This window comes from Nelumbo lutea, chromosome 1, assembly GCF_056320005.1.
Source record: "Nelumbo lutea isolate HS-2025 chromosome 1, American lotus-T2T, whole genome shotgun sequence".
Taxonomy (NCBI): Eukaryota; Viridiplantae; Streptophyta; class Magnoliopsida; order Proteales; family Nelumbonaceae; genus Nelumbo; species Nelumbo lutea.
Genome location: NC_142684.1, coordinates 174012564 through 174035689, shown reverse-complemented (window position 1 = coordinate 174035689; position 23126 = coordinate 174012564). Strand labels below are relative to the sequence as shown.

The 23126-nt window shown below is 37.4% G+C and overlaps 1 protein-coding gene across 1 annotated transcript; it reads right to left on the bottom strand.

Moving 5' to 3' along the window:
* Positions 1-1276: 1276 nt before the first annotated feature.
* LOC148879286 (ARM REPEAT PROTEIN INTERACTING WITH ABF2-like) lies at positions 1277-21577 on the bottom strand. Its single transcript, XM_088960790.1, has 19 exons — positions 21280-21577; positions 20298-20458; positions 13420-13592; positions 13214-13334; positions 13052-13126; positions 12851-12945; positions 12603-12678; positions 11684-11791; positions 8147-8275; positions 7952-8020; positions 7731-7790; positions 7528-7651; positions 7277-7416; positions 4647-4710; positions 4363-4442; positions 4126-4190; positions 3898-4015; positions 3607-3731; positions 1277-1852 (listed from the first exon to the last, which is right to left on the bottom strand). Exons 1-19 carry the CDS (start codon positions 21524-21526, stop codon positions 1744-1746), a joined length of 2139 nt encoding a protein of 712 aa, XP_088816916.1. The 5' UTR covers positions 21527-21577; the 3' UTR covers positions 1277-1743.
* Between the last annotated feature and the right edge of the window lie 1549 nt (positions 21578-23126).

Sequence of the window (23126 nt, the reverse complement as noted above, 5' to 3'; positions counted from 1 at the left end):
GTTAGAGTACAAAGCACTACCATGTTCACTTGTGATAAGTTGCCCAGTCCGCTATGCACTATGCACTATGTGCAGTTTTTAGCCTCACATCCAAATCATAGTTTTTACTTGAGGAAAATTATAATATGTGCCAACTCAACATTTAAAATTATGTTGCAAGTTGGTTCAAAAATCAATAAAGCTTTGACAATCAGTTTTATATTTCAAATTATAAAATCCCATGTCATATCATTGAAGGCTTATCTTGTTGTTTCCAACATGGGACTCTCAACTCATGTTGGACACAGTAAAAAGCATATACCTGATGAGGGCATATTTGGTCCTCTAATGAGATTGTGACACATGACATCCCTAAACAGTTGGACGACACCCAGACGCCACCTAGGTGATAATTTGGAGTCCCAAATCGTAGTTCGTCTTCGCCCCCACCTGGCAACTTGCCTTTACCGCCAACCTAGCGACTTCGACCACAACTTAGGCCCGCTAGGAGCACCTCGTCTAGGGCCGACCTGTAGCATCTCGTCACTGGCCGATGTGACCTCGACGTGAGGAACGACCTCCCTCGAGGGCTTACCAACCTGACTGAGGTCCAAGAGGCAACCTGTGAGTTGTGCTCGCCAACAAATTCGGTATGCATATCCCGACACTCCCAAGTTTCTCGAAAGTTGGCCCACATACCGAGTGTTCCGAGAGGATGGCCAATGTGTGTGGCGATTACCTCCGAGTATATCTGACCGGTTAAGCAACTTCCCAAAAATCTCGGATGTGGTGCGTAAAACCCTCCCCGAACAAAACCTATATTAGGGCACCAACCCCAATGACACGAAGGGATACACACGGTTATTTACATCCAAGCTCTCTAGTATACAAACTTTTAGCTCGCACAACCCAGTACTGACTTAAGCATCGAAGCGACCTTGTCGGGTTAACCACCCCGAGTTCTCTAATCCTTTGTCTTGTAGCTTGGTCCAACTCGCTACACGACTAAGGTCCAGGTCATCTTCCAGATTACGCATCATCAATAGCAAAATTGCCTTAATGTTGAATCGGGTAAGAGTATAATTTTCTCTTTTACTTTTTAGTGCTCTGTTTTTCTGTTTAGTCTTGTCTTCACTCTTAGGTGTCGTCGTTGTTATTGGTTTGGTTAGTGTCAGCTGTAATTCATTTGTTTTTACCATAAACAAAAACCTCACAACTTACGAGACCAAGTTGGCAAGTATAATTCCTTTGTTTTCTCCTATAGGAGGGAAAAATGTATAATGCATGAACAGCACAATTAAACAAGAACACTTTGATCCATTGATAAAGCAACACAAACAGTTGAATTTTAATTTCCAAGTTTAAGTCTTTAATGGCTTGTACACCTTGTAAAACTTAACCAATGAATGAAAAATGAATAGGAGGTCATAACTGGATAACTGAAACTCTTTATAGGAGGTCAAACGAGATTGTAATCCAATCTGGAAAGTGATTCAAACGAGAGCACTTCTCAAATGCCGCCACTCATTTACCAATTATCCCAAGCGATATCCGTTTCCCCAACCCCCAAGGCCAAGGGCATGAGCACACTTGATAATAAAACTACAGAAAAATGTTAACAGGGGAAGGCACTCTGAATCAAAGAGACGGTGCACTACATTCTGTCAACATTTTGCTCCACACAATAATTCCATTGAAGACAACGAAAAGATTCTCCACTGTACAATCTTCAGCATCCATCTCTGCCTTGTTAGTTGACATTGGTCAGCAATGAACCTCTACTCGGATGTTATGTTGTTGGTTAGTCTCGGTAAGTGCTCTGGAGAAGTAGTTGCGGATCTCTGGAATTATGCGCTGTATCAGTTCAGAATACCTGCCAGTTTACCCACCAATAAATCCATCACTACGGTAAGAAATATCTTGAGAGACTAGAAGCCGTCCAAACCACGAGCATGAAAAACATGGTTCTATTACAGAGTTTGAACTTATTATGAAAAAAAAAATGGAAGTATAATAACAATTATTGACTCTTAATTTTTTATACGTGTTTCACTTTTATATGAACTGTGTACACATCATAAAATTATAATTCGATCATGAACTCAGCTAGTGTCAAGACTTTCACTATTCAGTTGTTTGCTGGTATTCGGTAATGTTATAATGGAAAAGGTTACCAAATGGCACCTTTGGGCTCCTTTTCTACACAGCTAACCTACTACCATGTGAACAAATGATGTGGCAAATCCTGCATCAGAAAGGAGACGCATAGGTATAGGATTGACCGGGGTTCCACTCCCCAAGTCTGCATATGCTTCGATTCAGTGTCAAAAATAGAATCGTATCAAAGATGCAGAGGCCACTAAAATTTCTCCAAATGAATTGACTGGAGAGCCTGGCCATATTTTAGACTACTCGAACAAAGCATCAAAAAAGGTGACACTATTTTTCCCCAATTCCCTCAATTCAATAAAAGATTTGGCCCAACTATATGAGATTGGTTACATGCATCAATTCTATCATTCCGATCTGCTTAGTGTCGTGTCTTTTGTTAAATTATGAGCCCTCAAACCATTTTTGACTACTTGGACATGTGCCCATTTTGGTCAGCCACTACTTCTAGATCTTCAAATTTGCAACATATCACTTGGCAGTTTTGTAGATATTACTTGTAGTAACAAAACCATCTTAGCCCATTCCCTCAGTTCATTACCTATCAGGGTTACACTCATATGCCCCCATAAATAAACTCATTTATAATCCTATCTTTTCTAGTTTTACTATTAATCTATCTCAACACCCACATCTCTACCATCTCATTTCTTTTGGACAAGTTAATTATCGACTGCCCAACGCCCTGCTCCATATGACATTACTTGCTTAATAGCTATTTTATAAAAGTTTCCTTTTAGCCTGAGTGCCACTCTCATCACACAAACTCCATATGCACCCCTCCATTTCTCCCCTCCCACTCTAATTCTGGGTAGTATCTTCCTCAACTTCTCCCTTGTTATGAAGGCAAGAAAAGATGCCACACTGAGGTTCTCTATATTTCTTTATTTATTAAATGTAACTTCCTGATGAAAATTAAAGTCATGTTTAAGGTATTTGAACATCCTTGTAGAATAATTACTAGTATATTGCCCCTTCGTGACGGATCATTATAATGTTCCCCGGCTTCTTCTCATTTAGTACTCACCATAAAAATAACCAAATTATCCTTCCAAGGAGAAGCTAGGATTGAACTTGCAACCTCATGGCTGCCATTATGTCAAAAATCATATTATGAGTTCAAGGCCATTGTGTTCTGCTTGACCAGATTAACTTTAATCACTGGTCATGTCTACTAAAAATTTTGAAAGGTTTTAAAATTTTGAAAAAACTACTCAACAAAAGATGCAAAATTGTTATAGTTGCAGCTCATCTCGGGTGATTTCAGTACTGTCAGACCCAAACCAGATTGAATAATCAAACCAGTGAGATGGTGACCAATTCAGCTTTCCCATTCCCAGTTTTTGACAATTTTTATGGACTGAACAATTCAATCACCAGTTAAACCAGTGACCAGATGAGATCTGAACACTGGATGGCATTCATCACATGGTTGAGAGAGAGGTATAATGAACGTACCCTGGCCTAGCACTCAATTTATCAAACTGCTCCAAAATAAACAAGATGCATGTATGCCTTAATGACATAGCATGAAAAGCCTCTGAAAGTTCATACATGCTTGAAACATTCTCCAAAGATACATCCTGAATCAGAAGTGAGGAAAAACAAGAAAAGAGGTCATACAGAAATCTAACCTTAACTAAAGAAAATACAGAAAAATAAAGTCAAAACTGAAAACTAAGCCTTTTTTGAGGATAGAAATTTGGTAAAAACTATCAATAGAGAAACTACCAAGATTTTCTGACTTACCTGTGCAATTGAATACTCACATAGACGCTTGAGTCCCTCCAGGAGATACTGATCTGCAGCTCTAAGGAGATCCTGTGCAATGTCTAATGTAACATCCACTGATCCCGTGTATATAAATCTGTTTATTACCCCACCCCCCATTACGAAATAGAAACAGAAGATTACATCAAACATTACTTACTACAAGTGTCCAAAAAAGCAGGGGAAACATGAGATAAAACAACCAACCTCATCATCAATTCAAAAACATCCCATCGTATATTAGGGATCTCTATATCTCTTGCATCCTTCTCCTGCAGGCCACAGATGTAAGTTTGCCTTCTAGAACAAGCCATCCACATGTACCAACTTAAGTTCCACAGAAATACACATTTGAAGCAAGAGACGGAGTATTAAGTATATACTAAAAAAAGAAAAGAGAGAGAGAGAGAGAGCTTCTAAGGTTAACCATTCTCAATTTCTCACCCTATAGCCACCATCAAACATTGCACGGAATGCATCCGAAGAAGCAAGTAGAGCAATTCTGTGAGCATAAAACCGTCTCCCTGAGAAGAAACGGACAGAAAACAGTTTAGCATCCATAACTACCTTCATTACAAAAATGGAAAATCTAAGACCTTTTATTCCTTGAAATAACACATTTTGAGCTTCATCTTAAACACACAAGATATGGAATCACGGTATCACACACACAAACAAAAATTAAATACAAAAAAGAATTGAACTTATCCAGGCAAAGAATGATTAACCTTCAACTAGAAAGGTGACATCGGAAAGTGTAGCATTATTTACATATTGCTCACCCAAATAGACCTGCAACAAGAATTACTTGTAGTCTTAGGCACCCAATATTCAGATTGGAAAAAGGTTTTTTTATGAAAGAGCAAGTAAAATAAACCAAAATAAAAGAAAACAATGATGGACAGTGATGACATTTCAAAAACCAAAGCTTAAAATGAAAGAAAATAAACCTACAAGTCATACTTAAACCACAGAATAAAGCACAAAGTTTTAGACTAAATGAAAGAAGTATGAAAACAGACATTTATCAAGAAGCGCTAAACTAGCTGAGGTGCAATTATTATCATTTGGAAGAAAACAGAAAATAAAATCTCCCTAAGGTGACCAACCATAAAGCTGCCAGACATGTCCCAGTTTTCCAACCACCGTAGAGGAAATGAAACAGCAACATACTAGTGCTTCCATGTATCCTATTCAGGTATAATGCCCATCTCTCCAAGCAAATATGGTTGGGTAGACCAATAATCTAGGTTGTTACCAAACTAACAATGCCTAAGGGCACTTATAAGAAGCAGCATTCAGTGATGGATTTGCTCAACACAAAAGACCATACAGTTTAGAAAACTAGCATCTTCACCTAATCAGTTAATCTCATCCAATCCCCTAGTTTTCTACCAATAACATAGTAAATTTTTTTTTCCAGAAACACTGATACAAATGAACCTAGGATTTTTTTAGTTCCATATCCTGGCAAGCGATCATAACCCACCACCAAAGGAGTGGAAAATGCAGGGGTGTCAACATGAAGAATAAGAGTAAACTGGCAACGGTTCCCACTAAGTTTTTTCCATACTGTCCATTATATATATCATTAATTTTATGTTTCATTACCACTGAATGCTACAGGGTAAAATGGCAATGGGGATTTCCTAATTTAAGCTACTGAGATAAAGTATATTACTAGCAATCAATGTTTTTTAAATCGTATGACTTGCAATTCAAATCGTATGATTGATATTGAATCGTCTATAGAATGATATGAATTGCATAGATAAATCGTTTTTCACAAAAATCGTATGGCTTGTATATGAATCATTAATTTGAATTGTGAATTGTGATTTATATGAGAATCAAATTATTAATCTTTAACATTGATTTTGAGAGAAAATAGACCATTTAGTCCTCATGTTAAATTTTCATGCATATAAAGGGTATTTATGTCATTTTCAAATATAAAACTTAAATAACACTACTAGACTCAAGTGTCAATCAAACAAAAAGGTTTATTGTGGGAGAAAAACCCTTTCCATGCATGAAAAACTCCAAAGTTGGTCTGCATGAAAGGTATGTTTTCCTATTTTTTTCAATTGTTTTTGATTGCCGGTCTGCTGGTCTGCGAGCAAAACCCCTCTTCTGGTATGTTTTGGACACAAAATATGTGCTCTGCCCCATTCTTCCTCTGATACTGAAACCAAAACAGGGCCTCCGCCCCTTTTTTCTTTCTTCCACCTTCTGTTTCTGATGCCAAAACAGGGGCTCCACCTCTAATTTTGACACCAAACAGGGTTTCTGCCCCAGTTTTATTTTTTCCCCTTATGTTTCTAATGCAATTCATCTTCTTCTTTCCCCTCAGTCTTTGATGCCAAAATAGGGGTTCTGTCCCACTTCTTCTTGGCACCCTCTTTTTTTACTTTATTATATGGGTTTGGTAGTTGAGGAAGACCTAATTACAATTTATATTATTTGTTATTGTGTTAATTCTGAATTTGGTAGTTGAGTAGTACTGGTGGGCCTTGACTGCTCCATGCATACAATGAATTCCTTTCATTTTTGTTTTTTATATAGGTTATTTGGTTTAGACTTTAATTTCTTACATTGTGTATAAAATTTATTTGAATGTCTCAATATGCAACGTGAAAATTGAATTATTTCATTCTTGATTTTTGAATGATGAAATTGAGTATGTATAGACCTATGGCTTATGCAACCTAGCAGTTGTGTTATGCATGTCTCTTATTTTAGTATTTTTTCTCGAATCATTAATATGCATGTCTAAGTTTGGCTTTAATAAGTGAACAAAGAAATAGAGACTATAAAACTTTGTAATTCTTTTTTTTTTAACTTGGGGATAAGGATAACTAAAGGAAAATGGTCCTTGTCCTTTTCTTTCTAGGATATGAAAAATATAGCCAGAACTGACCACCTTAATTCCTTAAGTTGGAAAATGACCGCTTTAATTCCTTAATTCAATAAGGAAAAAAAAAAAACTAAAGCATATGTTTTTTTTCATCAATAAGCATATATTTTGGTATACCAATATGTCCAATTATTAAGGGGCTACACGTTAAAAATTTTAAGCCTAGTCACCCATTCTGAAGCCCTAAAAATACAAAAATTCCAATGTATATGTATGTACACTACATTATCCTTTTTGTTATAATTGAGCACTACATTATCCAAATTATATAGTAATAATTTGCTCAAGGCCAACTAGATCAAGTTAGAATCGGAAATTTTGAATGCATTGCATCCTGAAGTCATAATTGATAAATCTTTGACTAAATCATTTCTCCACAAAAGGCTTGGGGTAAAGGGGGTTATCTCTTGAAGAACCAAGATAGCCAAAAAGGAATCATGCCTGTGGTGTTGGAGATGGAGGAGCTGCATCCATAGGGCAGAGAGTTGCAGCTTTTTTGGCTAACTTGTAGAGGGCCACCGAACTATCTTGTTGTTGCTTTGGGCTTGTAGACCCAAGAAGCTCCAAAAGCAACTCCAAACCTACATCCATTTAACATGGCTTAGACAAACTCAAATGCAGTTAAAAATGGTATAAGCATTTCTGAAACAAAGAAATGAAGCAGCAGAATTGTCTTGAAAACAAGGTCATACCATTATTATCAATGAATATTGTTCTTTGATCATCAGAGGAACAAAGATGAGCAAGAGATAAAGCAACTCGTCTCTGAAAAACCTTTTCTCCCACGCGCATCAGATATAATAGATGGTTCAATACCTATCACAAGAAAATCATTTTGTAAGTATAATGGGGTAGAAAGAGAAAAGGGGGAAGGAGAAGCAGAGAGAAAACTAACTCGTCCGTGGATCTTCTCCTCTAATCTTTTCAAAGTCTTTGCTATACAATCTTTGGTAGCCTGCAAGTACATTACAACATCCAAGTTGCATAAATTTACCAAATTGCTAATGATATTTCTGATCATTAACAAAATCAAACCCAATGCTATACCGCTTAAACTCTAAGAAATACCAGCTACTTATTTTATTTCTTTAATTAATAATTAAAGAAAATTCATACTTGGACAATAAACTCTCCATCTTGCAGCTTTTGAACACCTCCAACCTTGATAAAATCAGAAACATTGTCCTACATGAAGGAAAAGGTTTAGGTTCTAAGAGTTCTATTAAGTTTATAATAAAATCTTAGATAAGTAAATGAAGGATTGCAATCATGCACAATGATATACACTTGAAAAGATTTGACAAACCATACCTCATTGTCTGCAAGGCCATAAAGAGCAAAAGCAGCATTATGTTGCAGAGATCCATTCCTTGAGTCTAGAAGCTTCAGCAATGGAACAAGACCACCATTATGAGCTATACCAGCTTGATTGTGTGTATCCTGGAAAAAACAGAGAAATGCATGCACCAACTATAATTCAGTGCCAAGCATACATACCAACTAGAAGGAACTGTACAATTGACTAACTTGAAGTGGCTAGAAGTACTACGATACTACCCACTACCCAGACAAAACAAAGATTTACTATGGACAAACCAAATAAGCTTGCCAAAAGTACAACTATTAAGAAAAAGAAAACCAATCTATGAGTAGAAAACAGGCACTATATGCTGGGCCCAAGCCCAATGTATTTAAAATTCTTCAAAGTGGGTTACCCAATCACCCCTACTGCCAATGGCCTTGCCAGCTCTTTAGCAAGGGCAGGGGTAACAAAAGAACAGTTGGAATGGTGGATGCCGGGCTCTGAGGTAATTGAGTAGTTAATTCCATTTTAAAAGGAGTATGTCATTCTTCAGGTTGTGCATCTCTCTTTAATCTCATCTTTTGAAAATCCTTGGAGAGTTGGGATTTTCCTTTATTACTTAAATCTTATTTTACAGTTACTGATCAAAATCATAAAGCTTCCTTTTTCCTGACGTGTGAAGCTATTTATCAAACAAAACATCATAGACAAGATGCATTAAGAATACAAAAAGCTGGAAATATACATCCATGGAGCATAAATCAAACTCAAGGACCCATAACTAGAATCAACCAATAATGTGTTTAGGACAAGTTTGGGAGTGCTTAAAAAATAAGTGCTTATTCAAATAAACACTTATTTTAGGCCGGGACCACACCATTAAGCACTTATTGGTGTTTGGGAAATAAGCCCAAAATAAGTGCTTATTGGAGAAGCCCAAAATTCCAGCTTTTTTTAATTCAAGTTTTTTCTTTCAAAATTTTACCCACTTAGTTTTTTGAAATTCCATTTATGCCCTTCAGATGTAAAAAAGTAGGGTTTGTCCAATCAATCCTTTCTTCTCTACTGTCTTCTCCAACCAGCGGCGGAACTTTTTCCACAGAACAATCAGAACCGAACCTAGGATTTGTAACCCAGTTGGTTCTACATGATTACCTACGAATATTCAACATGGCAATGGTAAGATGGTTGCCGAGAGGTTTGACTTGGAGCTGGCACTCTACAGCAATGAAAGATCTAAGGGAGAAAGCAGGGCATCCTTCACTTGAATGAAATCAGGTTTCAGCAAGCCAAGAAGTGTTGCTCAGGCCGGAGTTGCTAACCTTCCCCCGTGGAGGATAACCAATCTGATGAAAGAAGAACAGGGAACCACTGTTGCTGGAAAGCCATCTAGTATGAGCTGACACAGGTGAAATCGAGCTTCCAATAATGGGAACAATGGGAATTTGTATTCTCTTGAAGCTAGTCACATTGGCAAACACCAGAAGCGGTCACAACCTTAGATTCCTGCCGGTTATAGAAATTAACAAGCAACAGGGGAGAGCCACTGGTTCTAAGTGCAGAGACAATGAAATAGTGAAGCCCTCCTCTGTTCAGCATCACTGATGGGATTGCTACGACGAGTTCGGAGCCGGGGTGGAGAAGACAACAATTGGTCTTTGTCTGCAGCTCTCAGAGATGATACAAAATAGAGGTGTGCCTCTCACAGGATTACAAGGAGAAGATGCCGGTGCTGGTATATAAAACGATGCCGCAGGCTGAACAGGTGATGTGCCAATGAAGGAAGATGCTGAAACAGGGGCATAGTGATCGGTGAAGGTAGGCAGTTCGGCGGTGTTAAGAAGAAAACAGGAGAGTGGGGAAACAAGATGGAAGTGGAAGAGAGGGATCCAGGAGAGAGAGAGAGAGAGAGAGAGAGAGAGAGGATACAGGAAGAGAGAAATAGAAGGGGATTGCCAGCACTGTGGGTTGGGGAGCTCTGTTTGCCACCGCTGGTTCTCCAATGAACAAGGCGATGAATAGCATTTTTTCAATCTTCTGGTTTGGTGGCAAAACAGGGAGGTCAGAGATGAGAATGGGCTAAGGTTGTCTTTTTGAAAAAATAGGTGCTTATTGGATAAAAAGACAACCAAATGCCCCATATGAAATAAGAGCTTATCTTTTAAAATAAGCACTTGAAAAAGCTAGGTGCCAAATGTAAATAAGTGCTTATTTGAATAAACACTTGTTCTTAAGCACTTATTTTTAAAATAAGCACTCCCAAACTTGACCTTAGTGCCACTAAACCAACAAAAAACCTATCAAAAAAGTACGAGATTGAATAAGCATAAATCGCAATTACAAGATTTAAAAGATAAACTTGCTGACAAAAAAAAAAGTTTTAAAAGGTAAATAACAAGAGAGCATGCATTAATTTTGTTGAAAAAAGAAATAGGATACACTGATATGCACAAAAACCAAGGCAATAAAATATGCAAGAACGGATGCACAAACATTAACATAGAATCTTCAGGAGTATATCACAAAACACAAAAGGAAATTTAACACCCCCCAATCCCTAAATATTTTTCTCTTTTCTGGTAACAAAAAGAAACTGTATAAATGTAACAAAAAGAGCCAATGGAAACTGATCCTTCCCATGCATAAAATAAAGTAACACCATTACATTGACATTTTACTATCCTTCCCATGCGTTAAAAGTATCATCCATATATACTACATTTCATTTAATCCACTTTTGACAGCTTATAATCAAAATGCAGTAACAAGACCTTTGACAAGGAGTAAGTTCTTCTGGACATGAAACCACAAATTGCATGAGCATGCATCGGAAAATAATGAGATGAGAAAAGCCATATTTAACTGATCAAGATGTCCAAGCAAAAGTAAATGATTCAACTTAGACATCTCCATGCCCTTATACTCAAATAAATATCCAGAATAAAAATCTGTTTTCTTTCCAGTTTCCATTATCTAGTTGGTAACAGGCTGCATGTTTGTTAATGCATACTTTTTTTCATGTGGAAACATGTAGACTTCAAGTCAAATAGCTACCAGCTCCAATGAGACCTATTCAATATCATGATATCAATATGTAAACATGTCAGACAACATTATCTATTGATGTCACAGAAAGATGGTAGACAACAGAATAAAAAGTAACATTGATTATTCTTCATTTTTATAAGTATACTAAGCAATCATCATCCTTCATGACAATGTACCAGGAACTGAGGAACCAAGATACTAGAAAGATATAAACAGGTTCCCATGTTCCAAGTTTTAAAATCATTTTGAAGGGGTAAACCAGTATCACAACCCAAATTTTAGATACGATGCCAAGAATTCAACAATAAATTAATATGGGAATGATCTTTCCTCAAAAAAAGTATGAATAATCATGCCTTAAAAATGAAATCATTCACCGATATGACTGATGCAAAATTTAAAGAGAAAAAAAAAAAAAAAACAAACAAACAACTTTCAAATTCTAGCTACAATCACCTGATTAGAATAGATCCAAGAATACTAGAGAAGTAAATAACCTGTGCCAACCTCCCCAGTGCAAAGGCTGACATTTCCCTAAGCTGTATATCAGGGGACTGAAGCATCTCAATTAAAGGACGAACAGCACCCCTTTGTACAATGTGAACCTGCAAGAACATAGATTTTGAGAAAATAACATACAAAATGATATTAATGCTTTAAAGGTGGACAGAATCAAGACAAAAAAGGGAACTTTTTTTTTTGGGGGGGGGGAGGCATTTTTAACATGGGAAATTAGGGCCATGTTTGGTTTTCTGCCCTGGGCCTCATTCTTTTAATTCTTGCTCAATCTAGGCAAGAATGGGCAAGAATGAATATCATTAGAGTGTTTGTTACAAAATTCTTGCCATGATCCTCATTCATTTCAGAATGAAAAATCAGCCCATAGCACAAATATTGAGGAAGCCTGCAACATAAAAAATAATCATGCCCCATCTTGCTCATTTTCATTCTTTAAGAAACTCTATGTCGGCAGTCATAAACAGCTGACCTAGATCTACAAAACCACTGCCATAGATGTTTTCTAGCGGATTGTCGTGGAAAGTGGAAACTTATTATGCCGACAGACATTGACTGCTGGCCATCCGCCAATAAACATCTATGCCAATGGTTTTGGAGACTTGGGCTGGCAGTTTATGACCACCAGCACAAAGTTTTTTTTTTTTTTTGAAGAATGAAAATGAGAAACATAAGGCACTTACAATCTGAAAAGAATTCATTTTTTTTTTTGGAAAAAAGTATTTGGTTCATAGCAATATTTTCTCATTCTGCCCATTTTCCCCATTCTTGTCCATTTTAGAATTCCATCTTGGGTAAGAATGAGAAAGAATGAGAGTTAAACCAAACATAGCCTAGGAATCCCAGGACAAGTTCCTCACTTCAATTCAAAAAGAATAAAAGAGGCCACTGGAAACCAACCTTGCAATCTGAATCTGTTGCAGCAAATTGCCCAAGTAATAAAGCTGCCTCTCTTTGGCTCTCCGAACAGCACGAACTGAAATTCAACATATTGACTTTCAATATGCCCAAAAACTAATGTCTATTTTCAATGTCAAAATAGTTAAACATCAAAAAACATCAGAACAAAGTTTTCACTTAAACAAAAGGGAGAGAGAAAAAAGAGTTGCAAGGATGATTATTTATAGGAGTCCAAATCTTGGTGATACCTGAGTAATCCAATAACAGGTTGTAAAGCTCCAGCAAGGAGAACCTCCTTCTTTATGTTTGGGGATGAGTGCACCAAATTTCCAATGACACCAACCTGATAGATACATGAAAAGTCAACAAGTGCTAAGATGCAATCATGTGATATGAAGTATAAATACCAGATTTATTAGCTAACCACAAAGTGTCAGATAAGAACCTACCGCCTCATAATGTATAGCAGCATCCTCAGACCGAAGCATTAGAATCAGGGTTGGAAGAGCATTGCACTCTACAATCTGAAAGAGTACAGAACTATTGACATCAAAATAACTGCATAGCGGATCTTTCTCAGAGAACTTTCTTTTTTTTTAACTGAAAACTACCTGATTCTTGTTCTCATCATTTTTAAATGCCAGGGTTCGTAGTGCTCCAGCTGCCGCTCTTTGCACCTTTGTATCCGTAAACTCAAGAAGCTCAACAAGAGGTGGAATTCCCCCTTCAATTCTGATAACACATTCTAAAGTATGAAAAATAGATATAATTGTTAAACTCAAAACATGAGGCAAAAGAAATAAGCAAGCAAGTAGACCTGACACGGGTTTTAATGCTGCTATTTTCATGAGCAAGGTTAGTGATTGCATCAGCAGCCCTGCGAATAACACTGTTGACTGCTCGAGAGCTAGAACCATCCCTGTACCTCTTTAACAGGTCCACAAGATGAGACAAAGCACCAGCATCAACTATGAGCTGTTGGTGCTCAGGCTGTTAAAAGGAGAAATAACAAGAACGTGGGTAACATTAGAAACAAATTTTGCAATCCCTACCCACAATTTCCCATTTAAGCAGTCCTAGAGTATCTGTCAAAAGAAGTCTAGAACATATATCAAACATTGGCAATGCACCACCAGAGCATCCAAACCATCAATATTTTTTTTTTATCAATAACACTTTCATTAATTCATCAGTAGAAAATTTACAAGTGGAAGACAAACACACTTATCTTCCAAGAGTCACAAAGAGATTCAAGAAAGGAAAAAAGAAAAAGAAAAAGACACTAACGTTACAGATTAGCCCAAAACAATGAATCCCTTTCTGCCCCTTGTTTAGCTAAACCGTCAGCTAGGGAATTAGCCGATCTTTTAATCCAGCATGTCTTAACTTCCATCTCCCGCACCAACCACTTGAATTTCCTCTTCTCATTATTGTACTACCATAAATCATTTTGATCTTTAATCAGCCACCCTACACCACCTCTGAATCCCCTTCAATTATGAGTTTCTTGATGTTCAATTCATTAGCTTTCTGGACTCCTTCCGTAACTGCAAAGATCTCAGCTCTAAGGGAGTCACCCACTCCAATTGGACCTGAGAACATAGCAGAAATGACCCCATTTTCATCCCTAAAAACACCCCCGATCCCCGATTGTCCCGGGTTTCCCCTACTACATCCATCAAAGTTTAATTTCAAGAATCCACTAGGTGGAGGGGTCCAAGCCACACTCGTTACTGACTTGGTCTGCGTGCAATTTGCAATTTCACCCCACTTCCTCAACATGTCATCCACAGTGTAATCTGTGAATATTTCCAAAGATTTCAGCCACTATACCGCCCTAATATGTATGAAAGCCCTCAGATCTGCTGCTCCTCTCTGAGTTTCTGAGAATTTCCTAGAGTTTCTTTCTTCCCACAGTGTCCAACATACTGCAGCCCTTAGTCCTCTCCACGTTGTCCTTCCCACAGTGTCCAACAAACCATCAATATTTTGGAGAATATTCACAAAAAAAGTGCAAACTTTGTACAATAAATAGAAAATTAAGGATGTGTTTGATAACATGGTTGGTTTTGTCTTTGAAAATAAAAACAACTGCCACATCAGCAGAAGCAATGTAATTTTGCTTTTTTTGTTGTTGAACACCCAGTAATCTATTTTGACCATATAAAAATTAGAAAAAAGGAATAATACCAAAAATTTCAAACTCTTTTCCTATTTTTTTCAGGTTGAGTGATGTGGGCATAATCCCATATTTATGAAAGGAATGCTAACATTATGTGTAATAAATGAACATAGTACACACGCATACATCTCCAATACTGGGAATTTTGATCAATTTCTCCAACATCTAGAATATTGTGAGGCTCCAACATGGTCCAATGTGACTCATTGATTGCTGTAATTAACCACAGTATGCCATATGAATCAATGAAAAAGCATCCATGGATGCTTTTTCATTGATTCATATGGCATGGATGCTATATGCATTTGTTATACAAAGCAACAGCATTCCAACTTTGATGAAGAGGGCACACCTGACACCCCTAATCATCATTAATTGGGCTGTAATTCGGTGGGACTCAGCTACATTCGATTCAGATCCAATTATTGAAATTTCAAACCCAAATCCTATCAAAATTGAATATTTCAGGTTTCAGATTGGATCTGGATTTGATATGACTCTGCTGAATTAACATTAAAATAAAGAAAATTTACAAAAAAACATAACATATACATATACAAAAATGTATATAAATATAGAATATTATATAATATCCATCTAATATAATACATTATTATATTACATATAGCTTGGATTTTTATCAGATCAGATGGGGTCAAATCCAATTACCAAACAGACGCAGGTTTTAACATCCAAATCTGAGTAAATGGATCAGATGTTGGGTCAGGTCTCAGATTTTAAGAGCCCGTTGACAACCCTAATCATTATTTAAAAACTAAAATTTATAAAAGACGAATACAGCCCAATGTGTTCCTTGCTATCATTAGAGGGGTTACATCCTAATTTCAATAAGGATGTGCTTGGCGGCTTAAAATAACAGGATTTGCCCAAATCAGTCCTCTTTTGAATTTGTAAAGTGGAACAGAAAAATGTAAGAGTATTGGAAAGCAGAATATTTAATTAAACAGGGATATGCTCAGTTTATCAACAATGACCAATGGGTTGTGCCCAATCAATCACCTTTTGAATTTGTAAGGTCAAACAAAAGAAACAAAAGTTTGAGAAACATAACATTCTTTATTAAATTCTATTCCAAATTTAGAAGAATCTCTTCTTACAAATGACTAAACAATAAATACACATAATGAGTATACTATTTCTTTTCTTTATAACTAAGCCAACAAAAGGATTTATTCATAATTTCAATGGTAAAACACCCTTGAAGAACAGATCAAGGGAGACCAGTACAAACAACAGAATAAAAACATAGAAAGCAGAAACAAGGAGTAATGCAGAAATCAGCCCTAGGGCCCGGAACCCTCCAAAGAGAACAGACCTTAGGATCCCATCCCAGCTAGAGCATCAACTTGCTCATCGACAAATCTAGGCAACCATCTAAATGAACCATTCAACTTAGATACCAGAGCCTTGTATCCTCTAATAAAGTGTCAAAGGAGCCAAGGGGCCTATGAAGATCTGGTCAGCCATCCAAACACCAATTAACACTCACCCTCCACCTGAATATCAGACCAACCATAGGAACAGGTCAGTTTAAGTCCTTGTAAAAGTGACAACAGCTTATATCTCAAAGAAATCCATTCTACCGCCCAAAATGAATAGCTTAGAATGATGTTTCCATAGTAATCCCTTAAGATACCCCTGCACCTTAAGGCCCTGGGCTTCCAATTGAGAAGCCATTGAAATTGGCTAATTATTTTTGTCATTAATTGTTAGTTATCTTTTTTTCTGTATGTAATTCTTGGCTACCACACTAAGGTGGTGTTTGGTAAATCTGAAGTTTGAAAAACACAAAAAAAAAAAACCTCTGAAAAACCTCTAAAAGCATTCAGTGAAAATTTTACTTTTCTGATTTTGCAGATATCTTAATGTAGTCGAGTTGTTCGGTAATCTGAATGTTGTGACGTCTGAAAAATGTAAATTTTACACATTTATCCCTCAAATTATTATTTAAATAACAATAAATTAAAATGATTAAAATACTATGCTATTATAGTAAATATTATAACATAATAAAAAATACTATAAAATATAAACAATTTTAAAAATCAATAAAAAATAAAAAATAATATTAATAAAAAATTAAAAATATAGTTAAAAATATCATATAAAAATATTAAAAATAATATAAAAATCTATAAACAGATTAAAAATATCATATAATTATCTGTGCGACTATTATATAAAAACAAATTATATAATCTATTATATATCCCCCACTCTTTTAACATGGAAATAGATTTTAAAGCTCAAGAGATGACTCGTATGCACTCAAACCCAAAAACGAAAATGGTAACCTTCCCCAATTACTTGTCAAATGCATAAACACGGTGAAGACATCTATTAGGAAGAAAATTTTGAAAAGAAAATAAAAAAAAATACAAATACAATAATGTACTTTTAAAGATGGGTTCGTTTTAGGTGATTAATCTTGTCGGACCACCAAACATAGTGAAGTTGTAGAGCTTGAGACCACCAATGTGCCGTCAAACAAGGAGAAGATGGAAAACAGGTCTAGATTTGGTGATTGAGGCTTTATGAGTGTGGGGCATTTATGGGAATATAAAAACTTTTGAAGGGACATACTTGGCATAGAAAGGTGATCATCTGCTGCCCCTGAGCGCATCAAAGGTAGCTTGAGCACTGGAAACTTCAGAGGCAATTTCAACGTTCAGATGGTTGATTCGGGGATGCAACTGAACGACCACCAGGTGCTGAGAAATCAACTTTTTCAGCATTCGGTGGTTGATTTGGTGCTACCAAATGCCACCTAAGACAATTCATTAATAAAAAACCATACCAAGACAATTTTACTAAATTAGCCATTATATATGTTAATTTTCAACTTTATACTTGATATAATAAAAGTATCACATATATTTTAGGATGAATGAACTAGCACCTCACAACTGCCGGTTTTGAGTATGAATTGCAGTTTACAAAGAAAATGAACTCAAAAAATCATTTAAGCCTAATCACTTGTGCAGATTCTGAATTCACTTAGTGGTTCAACCGCTCGTCACAGTATCTTATTTTTATTAGGGTAAAATATAAAAACCTCCCCTGACTTTTATGACAATCGTATAAACCTTCCCTGGATTTTGATTTTAATAAAAACCTCCCTTCACTTTTGAAAGAAATATGTAAAGAGCTCCCTTCTCTTACTTTTTCTGACAGAAAACGTTGACATGCCGCATTTAATTTTTAAAATGGCACTTATGCCTATGGTTAACTTTGTTGGGATGCACCTTTGATTTATTAAATTACCTTAAATAAAATCTCAATATTACTTCAACCTCAATACCGAAAGATGTAGAACCTCTGTAGAAACTTCATCAGGCAATGTTGGACCAAATCAGCTGTAAAACATCCGTACTTCCGTAGAATACTATGATAAATAGGTCGATCCGGCTTCACGCCAAGAAGACTGAGAACAAAGCATTTTTGAACCTCATCCCCTTGTTGGTGGGAAATGGGGTCTTATTTTCACGAAGGGAGATTTGAAGGAAGTGTTTGAGAAAGTGGCTAAATACAAGGTTGGAGCTCGTATCCATGTTGGTCTGATTGCTCCAATTGATGTCGTTGTGCCTCCTAGAAATATTGGATTGGACCCATCTCAAACTTCCTTCTTCCGGGTTCTCAACATTCCCACCAAGAAGGATAAACAGGCGATCAGATGCTGGAAAAAGTTAACTGAAAAATGAGATAGCTTAAAAACAGATGCCCATGATTAACTTTGTTGCTTTGCCAATTCACAACTCTCACACATCTGTTGGAGCTTTTTCCATCTAATACATACCCAGGAAGCCATCTAAGTTGACTGAAAGAGATTAGAAAGAGGAGACAGATGGATCTAGGGTGGCCGTGAAGTATTTTACAATATCTTTAGTGGCAGCCATATATCCAAGCAGCAAAGAATAATGAAATGGCTTAAAAAGACAATGGCGGTTTTCATTGTAAACTGAAAAAAGAAAGAAAGATAGTGTATGATGTGTGTGACGCGGGAGGTGAATAAGACAGTGAATAAAACATTGGATCTAAGTAATGTTTTAAAACGCGGAGGTGTGGCGCGAGGCATTCCACTACCTAGAGGTGTGAGGCATAGTTCAGAACACAAGAGGCATAAGCCTCCCGAACACAAGGAAGCATAAGCCTCCTTAAGAGAAGGGGGATTAGGAAGAGGAAGGGGGGATCTCAGTTTTTCTTTATTTTTAATAAAAATTGTTTATATTAAGAAGAATAAAGATGTATAACATTAGTTGAAGGGGGGGGTCTTGTCGAAGGGGTAGGGGCAAACCACTTTCTTTCCCCTTGTCCTTTCTTCCCTTCCCTTTCCTTTTCTTTTCTTTCCTTTTCTCTTTTTTTCTTCTCTTTCTTTTGCTTTCCCTTTCTTTTCCCGTCCTTTCCTTTCCTTTTCTTTTTTCTTTTTTTTTCTGTCTTTTTATATAAGATGTGCATGAGGCACATGAGGCATACGCCTCTAGCACACCTCATGAAAAAAGCACATGAGGCATATGCCTCTTGTACCTGAGGTGTATGCCTCAAAGGTAACAGCACCTCCGGCATACGCCTCAGGGCGTTTTGGGAGCGCCTCACCTGGAGGCGCGCCTCCAGGCATACGCCTCCCACGCCTTTTAAAACACTGGATCCAACAGCAAAAAGAACATTGACAAAGTGCAGATTGTAGTCAAAATGTTTGAGGCATATGCAAATGACTAAAAAATGTCCACTCTTAACCTAATCTTGACTGACAATGCAGAAGCTCTCTGCAAACTTTCTTCGTCTCCATTTCTTGCCATCTTAGACAGGAATCTTCGTTTGGAAGAAGACATTAGAATATTATAAGAATATAGGAAAATCTATTATAAGCATTTCTCATTGAAGTTCCTGTGGAGATTTAAGTTTACCACAAATTTTGGCTGGCATTCGCTCAATGAGGTTGAAGTATATTGGAAATTTCTTTAAAAAATTAAAGTACTATATTGAAAATTTTATTTTTCAAGGTAATTCAATCTTTGGGCAAAAGTGGCATTTAAAAAAGAATGCTTCTCGTAAGCCGTTTTTGTCAAAGTGGAAAAGGGAGGCCTTTGTATATATCTTTGAAAAGTGAAGGGAGGTTTTTTTTATAATTAGTGAAGGAGGTTATTGTTAGAATCAGAACTCAGGGAAGGGTTTTATGTTTCACCCTTAATATTAGTACGTCTATAGTGATGTTACATACTAAGTTCATTATTATTCTGTAATTTGTACACTGTAGCATTCCAGAACATAACTAAAGTTTGGAAGTTCAACAAATTCTTCACCAGAAGTTCTGCTAGTCTAGTAAACAATTGAACAGGAAAGTGTAATCAAAGATTTTCCTAAGACATTAAATCATACTTACACAAATAGGGGTACGCAGATCCCACACAAATCAGATGTCGAAGAAAGAAAGAACTTAGAACAAGAACAAACTGATTAAGTAAAAGACACAAGAGAGGCATGTAGTATATAACCTTCACAGCGAGGAAGCCAAGAGCGAAAGCACTCCCCTTCTCCACCTCGTGTTCGAACGGCTTCGGACCTGCGTCACCTTCTGTCGAATGTGGTGGCGACTGAAGATGCTTCACCAGAGCCGGGACCGCACCACCATCGACAATAACATTCACAACTTCCTCTGCAGAAATCCAACAGATCAACAGAGAAAACCTTAATTCTTGGGTAAACAAGATATCCAATGATAAAAAGAGTGCATAAACCCTATTTGTGTAACTATGAAGATCAATATGAATGCTGGTTTTTTTTCTCCTAATAAGGGCTCTTTTGTCGTCATTGCGAGAGATAGTGGAGGTATTTTCTGGTGGGCTGGGTTTGGCTGTTTTGAAGCTTCCTCTCCCCTTGTTGCAGAGGCTCTCGCTCTTTTTGAATCACTAAATTGGATAAAAAAGAAAGGGATGCCCAATGTTTTGATTGAGCTTGACTGTCTGCATTTGATCAAGCTCATAACTGATCCGAGTAATTTCTGCCACCAAGATATCCTTTTTCTCAGAGATGACATTCTGAAGTTGACTGAAGAAATCTCAGCTAGTTTCAGCTGGATCCCTCGAGAGGCTAATTCGGCAGCTCATAACCTGGCCAAGTTGGGTTTTTCTACAAGCAGCTGGTTTGAGTCTTTTTTTTTTCCTTTTTGGTTTTCTGCTCTAGTGTTAGGTGGTTAAATCTGTGTGCCCTTCAGTTTGGGTTTGAGTCTTTTTTTTTCCTTTCTTTTCTGTTTCTGTTGCTCTGTCTTTCAGTCTTGGATGTTCGTGTCCTGGGCTTTGCCCTTGTTTCACTTAAATTGAATTTCTGGATTACCCAAAAAAGAAAGAAAGAAAGAAACGACGACGCACAGAAATCAAAAACAAACAAATCGTCGCAAAACTAATGGAGACGATGAAAATGAAAGAGAAAAAAAAAATAAAATGGAACATCGATGTGGTCTGTCTGTGTCTAAATTACCATTCTTGGCGAGCTCAGCGAGGATGTGAGTGGCACGCTTAGCGGCGGCTCGATCGGCTTCCTTCCAAGAGAAGGTGGTGTTAAGGATATTAACCTGCGCACTCACCTCGGCCGCCAACGCCTGGTGAGCGTCGGGAGAGATGAGAGAGATCTCTCGTTCTTCTTCGATTTCTTCCTCCAGCTTGCGCTTCTGCCCTTTCCTCTTGGGGAGCTTCTGCTGTTGTTCTTGGTGCTTCTGCTGCTCCATGGAGAGACACACAAGGGAGAGGAGCGAGAGGAAGGAGGTGGAGAGAGATGGGTTTTGAAGACCTGAGAAAGGGCATATTGGGAAATTAAAAAATGGCGTTAATATTTTCTTTCTCTTTTTTTTTAATGTTTGCTTTCTTTTCAGTAACGAGGAGTGGGGCTTTTTGCCTTTCGGCTTTCGTGAGATGCGTCTGTGGTTTTGTACCGGCCGTATAATTTTCCGGTCATAAATTCCCCGCCCTTTTTCTCATCCCAAACGAAATTACTAACCTGCTCTCCCGCCTGATATAACTTGCGCCCACTGAGATGGACTGAACTCCTTTGATCAGATGGTTGCGATTGTTTCAATCGCGTGGGCCCATGAACTGGTTTGACTTCTCTTGTTGCGGACTTTTGATGTCATCAGCATGATAAAGAGATAAGGACGTCGGGTGGGGACCTGTGTGGCCCTGGCCCACCAAAGGTGAGGAGGATAACCTTGCTAAAAACAAATGGATGACGGATATAGATGGACCCAGAAAAATTTGACTCTACCAGGTACCAACCAAGAGAAGCACCACCGTGCACGATGCCACGATGAACATCTCTTGATTCTTTTGTTGGACACGTGTCCAAATAATAGGCGATCGAGGGGAATCATCAGCAAGGTGTACGGAACTGATGAACTGAAACCGTCCGATCAATTACAGATGCTTCAAGAAGCACGCAACCGATCGCTTCAAGTTGTGCACTTGTGCCAAGGAAACCGCTTCGGCCTTCAGTCACGGCTTCACCGAGTTCACATCTGCGCCCCATTAGGGGACGCCCCACAATACCCTTCAGTGTCTCGTCATCTTTAGTACTTGCTATCGAGAAATGTTTCGAATAGAAGATGGGGATGTGCTGTGGGGGGCATTGTGCGACGCTCCTTTGTGGGTGCAGATGGGAACTCGGGTTCATACGGGAATTAAAGGTCCCAAATTTATACTAATTACCAACTTTATAATAAAACAAGAATTATCACAAAAATATAAAAGATAACGAAAAAAAAGTAGTGTTGATAAGTTACCTTTAAGTGCAGAGGTAAAGTATAAATACATATAAAATAATACAAAATATAACGTTTTACATTTTATATAATTGTATTTGTACATCTTTCAAACTGAATCTTAAGAACACGGGAAACGGGACAGTAGTTTCAATCAGCAATGTATCATTGTTTGTTTCTTTTTGCAAACTTTGATTATTTTTGCTTTGGGGTTTATTTTATTTTACTTTGTCTGCACAATAAGAATTTAAGAAATCGAACAAAGTAAAACGTGTAGCAAAATTATACCACAATTTGGATTCAATTCATTTGCACCAGTGCAGAATGAAAATGCACTACAAATAAACAAAGCCTGAGGTAAGAATGCCGGCTGCCTTTGCCTCTCAGTAAAATTTTCGGAGAAGTACGGAAAGGCCTGATGCAGAATTCTGAATTCCAGCCCCCCCCCCCCCTATTACTAGCCCTTTCTCCCTATAAATCACATCCTATCCGTGAATTCGGCATCAATTTACAGTTAGAATGCATTCCCCCTGTATTATGGGGTTATAAAATTCTGATATGCACTGATTGGTCA

Bases quoted from the DNA above. Each gene is read 5' to 3' on its own strand.
- LOC148879286 (XM_088960790.1), bottom strand. From the start codon at position 21,526: ATGGAGCAGCAGAAGCACCAAGAACAACAGCAGAAGCTCCCCAAGAGG. The intron at 20,459-21,279 runs GTAATTTAGACA...GGATTTCTGCAG, and splicing joins CGCTGAGCTCGCCAAGAATG to AGGAAGTTGTGAATGTTATT. The intron at 13,593-20,297 runs GTTATATACTAC...TCCTTTTAACAG, and splicing joins TTGGCTTCCTCGCTGTGAAG to CCTGAGCACCAACAGCTCAT.